This window comes from Eschscholzia californica, unplaced genomic scaffold (assembly GCF_041429995.1).
Source record: "Eschscholzia californica isolate CP2 unplaced genomic scaffold, dmEscCali1.0.p SCAF_6, whole genome shotgun sequence".
In the NCBI taxonomy this organism is placed as follows: domain Eukaryota; kingdom Viridiplantae; phylum Streptophyta; class Magnoliopsida; order Ranunculales; family Papaveraceae; genus Eschscholzia; species Eschscholzia californica.
Genome location: NW_028238483.1, coordinates 17960532 through 17968931, shown reverse-complemented (window position 1 = coordinate 17968931; position 8400 = coordinate 17960532). Strand labels below are relative to the sequence as shown.

The window sequence follows — 8400 nt, the reverse complement described above, 5'->3', positions numbered from 1 at the left end:
TTAACTACTCGAGCAAAAATTAGTGTTGGCTAAATCTGCCGCCAACAAGCTTACAATGCAATTCGGAGTCTCATACGTCTCCATAGTTTGATTTAAATTGAGCTTAAAATTGAATTTCGCTAATGAATGAGCGACATTATTTGCTTCTCGAGGACAATACTTGAATTCCACTTTTTGAAGTTCCGCCGAATCATCTTGAATATCAGTAATAATAGCTCGGATTCTCCATGGTGCGTTATCCGGGTGATCCAGACAAGCTTTTATAATAGTTAAGGCATCTCCTTCAATGATACATCCATACTCAGGAATTTGTTTCGCCAAATATACAGCCAACTGTGTTCCCCTAGCTTCAGGCTCCATTGCCGTTGAAGCTATACAACTTCTCACAGCAACCATTACAAACTCTCCTTTGCTATTTCGACATATAGCTGCCACCCTTGCTTTTCCATTCTCAAAAGCTGCATCACAATTTATTTTAAGTAAGTCTGAGTTGGGAGGAGACCAAAACCGTTCTTGTTGTCTTGGTAACGTCTCTTTCTGTATATCTCCAGTGGGGTTATAAATCGAGAAATCATGCAGCATTGTTTGAGCATCTTGTATTATTCTATAGTTGTCCGGTTGTATCTTCTCAAAGGTACATTTGTTACGTGCTTTCCATAAAGCCCACATAACATATAATCTCAATACGATAACCTTCTCATCTTCATTACTCATCATCCACTTGCATAGTAGTGTTTTAACATCATCATCTCCATCAATCCTTACACATAATGGAGAACACATCCATGTCTCCCCTGCCTTTCTACATGTACGGAATAAGTGATCGATATTTTCATCCTCCTCCTTACAAATTGAGCACTTCATGGATATTTGTGGGTTAAACTTTAAAGTTCGCATTTTTGTTGGTAGAGCATCGTGTAAGATTCTCCATTTGAAGGTGCGGACTCTTGGGACTAATTGAAATTTAGTCCACATAGTCATCCAAGATAATTCATACGATAATTCTGTCGTTGAGATGAACTCGGTTTCTCCTTGTAAATAGTAGTATATAGCGATTTAGTTGAGAAAGTTCCTTTTTCTGTATGTATCCAAATCAATTTATCCTCAACTCTCTTCACATTCAATGTGATTTTAAGAATTTCTCTTGTAGATAACTCATCGAAAGTCTCTTCTATCACCCTTTTATTCCAATGTCCGTCCTCACTAATAAGATTTTTAACAAAGAACAGATTATGTGCCTCACCATCTTCATTTTTCAAATTTGGTTTGAACCCCCTTAAGGTTGGTATCCATGGGTCATCCCAAATTCGAATTGTATTTCCTTTCCCTACTTGATAACAAACCCCTTTTACTAAAAAATTCCTCATCTCCAGTATGTTTCTCCATGTGGTTGTCGAGTCCGCTTTTAATACACAATTCCATAGGCTGCCCGTTTTAAGGTATTTCGTCTTCATTACCAGAACCCAAAGTGCCGTTGGTTCATTTATAAATCGCCAAGTGAGTTTTCCAACCAATGATTGGTTCACTATTCCCATATCCCGAATACCCAAACCTCCTTCTTTCTTACTTGCTTGCATCTTCTTTCAACTAAGATAATGCATTCTCCGTTTCTCTGTATTATGCCCCCACCAGAAATTTCTTTGGTATTTCTCAAAAATTGAGCAGTTTATTGAGTTTTTCACTGGTTGATCAGATGATTAATTACCATTTTCCAAATTGAACTCAGTAATTTTAATCGTTATACGGCTGGTAGGAATAAAAATGTGAATTGCCAGTTATTTTACTTTGCCCTGATAAAAAACCCTTGACCAAGTCAACCGTTCATAATTTTGCTAGGGCGTACTTCATACCATCCTCTTGTATCCATCCGATGTTAATTAGAATGCCTAATTTAATTAAACTTAGCATTACCCGTCAACCCAAAGGATTGACTTGCCCTATGTCATCAGTTATCCTGTGAATCGTGTTATATGCTCGATGGCCATTTGTTGTAGCCTTGTTGGTACAGTGAAGATTAGTGGTCTAATTTCTTTTTTTCTTTATTTTGGTAATGAAATTTCAAATAAAAGCATAGATGTTTTCTACTACTATTTTTGAACACTGATCAGAGTTTTTCTTCTATTTGTTGTTGTTAGTACTAAAAGTTCGCGGAAAATTAATCGAAAAGCTAAGCCAAAAACTTAATATGCAAACAGAATTAACGAAATTTGGCTTAAAGCCTACGCCCTCGGGCGAATAAGAAAACTTTATTAAAGGATAGATGAAGACGACTCACACAACCCGCAAGTCCGTCCCAAGACAGTACTGAATAGAATAATAACATTATATCTCTCTCACCTACTTTCTCTTTCTAATGAATAGTTGTTGTGTGTGTTGTTAATTGATGACAGGCACTCATATATATATAGGAAGTCGCCGACTCCAATTTCCAATTTTGAGCAATTCCAATTTTGAGTCCAATTTGGAAAAGGATTCTCACCAAAACTGCCTCTCTTCACCAAAACCGCCTCTCTTCACCAACCGCCTCTCACAGTTGTAGTACCAATCGACTCAAAGTCAATGGTGCACAAACTAGGAGCTCTGACTTATGTACAACACGAGTGCAAAATTTGAGGTTTATGATTTATTTATTTCAGTTGGTCACTTAAAGACGGTAACGTTGTGGGTTAGTTCTGATGCCGTTTTCGTAGTATATACAATCTTTTGCATTGCTCATGAGTCATAGTATATCGTGGAAACAAACACACGGGGGTACTCTTTTTAGTCTTTTTAGATTGTCTAAGTCGCTTATTCTTTACGCATAAGATTTTGTTTTTTTATTTATATCTTGTGATGAACTTGTACATGGTCTTCTAAGAGTTAGGAAATAAAGTATCACCCTGGGTTAGTATTTTTTGTTTATAATACAACAAGAGTTTACCCAAAGCCCAAAGGTAAGTTATTGTAAGTCTAAATCTGAAGGACCCAATAACTGGGGAAAGAAGATTATATGTCTTTAGTTGTATTCCGTACCTTACTTGATAACCTGGTATTGGTCTTGGGTAAGCTCCGCAGTTCCGATGTCCTTGTTACATAGAAAGAAAGGGTTAATTAGTTAGGCTAAAAGGATACTTTCCCTCCAGTCATGAAGAGGAAACTTAATTTCAAGAAAGTGGCTATCTCCGCATGATATGTTTAAGTCCAGGGACGGAACTAGGAGTAGTAGTCAAGGGGGGCCGAACCAAAAAAAAAAAGTGAAAAATCTAAGTCTACCAGTGCTCGAACCCAGGTCTCTCACGTCCAAAACTCGAACCTCTACCATCTCACCCACGCTACATATATGTTATGAGTAAGACTCGAACTTTATTTATGCGATAAATCAGAAAGCAATCAGCATTTCTAAAACAATTTACGGCAAGTCAAGGGGGGCCATGGCCCCCTTTGGCCTGCATGTAGATCCGTCCCTGTGTTTAACCCAACTTATTGAAAATAGAGAACTTGGATGCAACTCCAATCAGTGGCAGATCTCGGATATACATTCAGGAGGGGCTAAACTCTAAGACTAGTTCTTAGTAAATTTTGTTTGTATAATAATTGAAATTGTAGATCGACGACTTTTGCATAAATTCATGTTTTATATATTTATTGTTGATATCTACGAGTATCCACATCATGTCAACAAAGCGATGTATGAACTTTGTTATGAATGAAGATGACAGGAAACAGAAATCACCCATGAATTTGACCAAGAGATATGAGATTAGAGAGAATTTTCGTCCAAAAAAATCAACCAACAAATATCTACACTTATTTTCAAATTGCATTGCCTTCAGATTAAAATATTAACATCAACCTCCTCTCTCTTTGTTAATAATGAACTATTCGACTGATCTAAATCATGAAGGACTCCGAATGAGTAATTGGAACGGTTTTTAAAAATTAACTATAGGATCTGCACACTTAATTCAAACTTTAAGATTATTCAGAAATATATGATACTTATAAGAGGCTCAAGTAGATGAAGTAAAAATATTCAAATAATCTCTATTATTGTTTGTTTTTATTTGCTGTGCAGATAAACATGAATATTTTCATTAGATGGGTTGCTTGGACATGGAGTAATAATATATTGAGAAAACTCTTAATATATAAAACAGTTTTTTTTTTTTTTTTTGTTGAAGAGTTAATATATAAAACAGTTTAAATCAGCATCAAATTCAGCAAGTGAATAACAAACAGTATGAATTACAAGTTGAAGTCAATAGACTCAAAGTAACTGTGCTTCACTGGTGCACATATTGATGGGCAACAAGTAGGCCATCATGTTTGCTTCACGGTGGCAAAAGATAAATTCATTGGAAGGTTGGGCTTTGAGCAGATCCCTCGCTTCTAAAATGCTCCTTCTGATTTTCCACTGCGAGTAGGCTTGCTTGCACTTCGCTCTCCATGGCCAAACTTGCACTAATGATTTTTGCTTCACGTTTTATGATCTTTCGATGATGGTTCTATAGGGTTACGTATGTATCTAATACACTATCTAGTGTTTATTGCGGAATCTCAAACATCTATATGTTAACACTAGACATCCAGGATCGATATTTACATGACTAATCAATGAACTAGAGTGGAAAGAAGATTACCTTAATCGCTTTCCCACGAACAAAATTCCGACTAGATTCGGAAGATCAAGAACTCCAACTGTAGTTCCTCTACTTGAGACACCGAGTGTATGACTTGAACTCCCTCCTTCGAGTCAGATAGCACCTTCTTGAAGGTTGAGATGAAGAACACTTTCTTCTTGACTAGATAACCGAGAAAACTCCTTTTTCTCTTTCTTGCCTTTTCTCTCTAGAAAAGCTCTCTTAACTTTGCTCTTGATTGCATTCCATAATTATGTCTAATGAGGTCTATTTATAGGGAACATAGTGTAGGAGTTTGTCCCAAACTAGGATTCCTAAAATATCTCACTTAAGACATATCCTTAAAAGTCTCATATAAAACCAAATTAGGGCTTATGGTGTGGCCGGCCACTATAGCCCATTATGGGCTTTGTGGCCGGCCCACTTAAGGGTTCAGCGGCCATGTGCTGGCCGGCCCCTTTCTAAGGTCGGCCATCACATGGACGACCCCTTTATGGGCACTCCCGGACCCCCTTTTAGTCTGGGTTTATGTATACTTGTCTGGACTCTTCCGAACACTAAATAATGGATCCAATCCACTTATTTGCCACTTTATATCTACTCAATCTCTCTCCATTCAAACCATCACTCTTATGTGTAACCTTTATAGGATCCGGTCTATGTAAGCCGCAGATTACCGAAGGTATCCGACGATCGTAGTTGGCTTTTAGCTAAGCATTACGACCCCTAATTCGACCGGACTAATGATCTTCGGTATAAGGTCATTATGATCCTATTCGCCAAATCGTACGCATTACCATCTTGGTCAAAGGACATTCCCTTAGAAGGATACCATTCCTTCAGACCGAGGGAATATATCCTTCAGTCTCCCACTTGTACTTAGAACAAGTGCAATGCTCGATTCCCATGTCTTTTCATATCGCATCTGATATGTCATTCTTATCAGACTTTCTTGATCCCGAGAACAAACTGTCAAATCAAATGATTAACTCTTAATCCATTTGAGCATGGCCATGCAATTTTCAGTTGTTTCTCATCAAGTGGCCCGGAGATATTTTATCCTGATTTTACGCAGGAAGACATATTCCATTCTTGTACTCCCACTCAATCATATGTCTATCATGTCTCCCCCAGTAATCCGCCTTTATAACCTCCTTTTACGGTGCGGCGTTTAACGGTACCAAAGTTCAACATTCCTTACATAAACTGAGCGAGTACTCATGTTCCGAGGAACCTCTCCGATTTGCTAAATGAGGGTTATGGCATCTTACGACTTCTTCTCCTGAAGTACTCTCACTTGGCGGGTTTCCATTGTATCAGCTTATACACCCATTAAGTTGACTTTGAATACTCCTATTCCTATAGCCCAAGAAACAGCGCTATCTCGTCAATCACTCATGTTAGTCTTCTTAAGTCATTGTTGTCCAACCAATGACCTGGACTAGGGTTATTATAATGGTGTGCTTCCATGTTCACTTAGTAGGGTTTCTTTCATTAGATCACGCATCTAATAAACCTACCTGGAACACTCCATTATTTTGGATTGTCTTCTAAATTCTAAACCACAATTTAGATGACGAAATAAACTGAGTTTATTTCGGATCACAAGAGTTTGTAAATATTGAGCACCGCGTAAACTCCTTTGCGTTTCTCAACTTTACAAGTCTTTTTAGGATTTTCTACCTTGATCCTAATTCCTTAGATCCGTTCATATTCCATGTTCGTTCTAAGGTGACAGTTTAGTTTGTTGTTTTCACTTTGCTTATTATTATCTTGCTTATGAACGTCTTTATAAGCTATTACGATAATATCAGTTTCTCAAACTGAAATTAGTACTTCCTAAGTTCTAATTTTAATTTCTTATCTAGTAGAGTTAGCAACGACTCCCAACATGAAAACTCCTTTTCATCTTTTCGCCCTTCCTAAAAGATTCTTATCTTTATTTTCGGAAGAGTGCTTTTATGACTTTCTTCAATCTTTGTGTTCAGAGATATGATCCCAGATGCTTCAGCATTCTAGGTCTTTCTCTGATTTTTATGGGTGACGACATCTTTTGTACTCCAAGTACTTCTTTTAGATGTACGGGTAAACCTCAATCATCTTCATGATCGATCTTATATTGTCCAGACATAAGTATTTCTCTCATGTTTTTGCTTTCGCTTGTCAGAATTTTTCAAATTCCGAGTTAGTTTGGCAGTTCTCATGTGAGATGGGTAGAATCTCTTTCAAAATTCCTTTTGAACGAGTTCTCATCACTTTAATCTATTGATATAGATTTTGATGCCCTAATTAGTTTACCCTCGTCTTTTTCCTATTGAGTCAGTTCTCCAACTGTTTTTAACATTCCTGATGTTTTTTCTCAATCCCAGTATGTCTCTACATACTGGAATTTGAAACATTCTTGTTTCACTCCCACTTACCTTTTTGTTGAACAAGACTAATCATTCTAAGAAATTGAATCCAGACAATTTCTTTACGAATGTTTAGAAACTCACTCTTTAGATCTTATCTCTTTAGACTCTCAGTCTAAACTCGGAGTGGTTTTGCTATAGTTTCGTTGAATCTTCTTTCTAAGACTCACTCGGGGTTTTGAGCACATATCGAGATATTTCTTTAACTTCTTTTAAGAGGTCTCGTGGTGAGTAACTCCTTACTCCTATTTGTTGCTCTTATTTGAACTTGTTTCGAATATTTATTTCTTCCCACTTGTCCATTTTAAAAGATGCCTTCTTTTAAATAGGACACCATCGAGAGCAACAAAAGTTGTTCCGGTGATTTGTGAGAGAACCCCGTTATTCTTCATTCGAAGAATCTATGTTTAACGGTCTTTTAGACTTTTAATAAAAGATCATTTTAGAACTCTTTCTAAAATCCATACTTGTATGGAATCTTTTATTTGCTATAGCTTTTTAGGTTTTTAGTGGGATGGCAGATGTGCATTTAGACTTTTACTTTCGAAAAATTCTATGACTTTTAGACTTATGATCTCATCATAATCTTTGGTCAGATTTGATCCTTACTTGATTTAGGTTTAGTCTCTAAGACTTTCTTTTAATCTAGTGTTTAGTACTTTAGTCTATTCTAGTCATATTAGTCACTTTCTTATGTCTAACACAAGTTCTAGTGAGTAATTTGACCTCTGGGATCTCGTCAAATTTCTTTTGTTTGAACCATGATTAACTATCGTTGAGAGATACAAGATCAATCAACTTTAGCTTCATCCATGTTCTTTCAAATTTATTTGACTAGATTAGAATAACTAAATTGGATCGTTCGGTATAATTGTTAAAAGTTGAATAAGCATTTTTCTTGAGAACATTTATAAAATACTGATTATTTTATTTATCTCCATAATCTTATTACAGAGTCAATGTTCTTAAAAGGAAAAAGAAAACTAAAAACTAATTTAAAGTTATGCCTATGGAGCCCATGATCCTTCTCCAGCTTTACGTAGCAACTTTTGCTTCCTTCAGCTTTTGACAGGTTCGTCTCCTATTCAATAAATACTCAGCTTCCATTTGTTCCTAACATTCATAATGAAAAGAACAATTTTAGGTATCCAATACCTTTTAGGAATTGTATTTAATTGAATCAACTTTCAATTCTTATTACCTCGTGCGGAAACTATATTTTCATTCTTTTTGTCTTCTAGGAATTTGGGACAGTTTCTCTTCCAATGGCCTGTGCCATTGCAATAGAAACACTTGGAATCAGATTGGGCACCTTTGTTTTTGGCAACTTGTTTGCCTTTCCACTTGCCCATTTGCTTCCTCTTGAATTT

The 8400-nt window shown here is 36.5% G+C and overlaps 1 protein-coding gene across 1 annotated transcript; it reads right to left on the bottom strand.

The window, feature by feature from the left end:
* LOC147532123 (uncharacterized) lies at positions 1–897 on the bottom strand. The gene has a single exon (XM_086649904.1). The coding sequence runs from the start codon at positions 895–897 to the stop codon at positions 1–3; it is 897 nt and encodes a 298-aa protein (XP_086506030.1).
* Between the last annotated feature and the right edge of the window lie 7503 nt (positions 898–8400).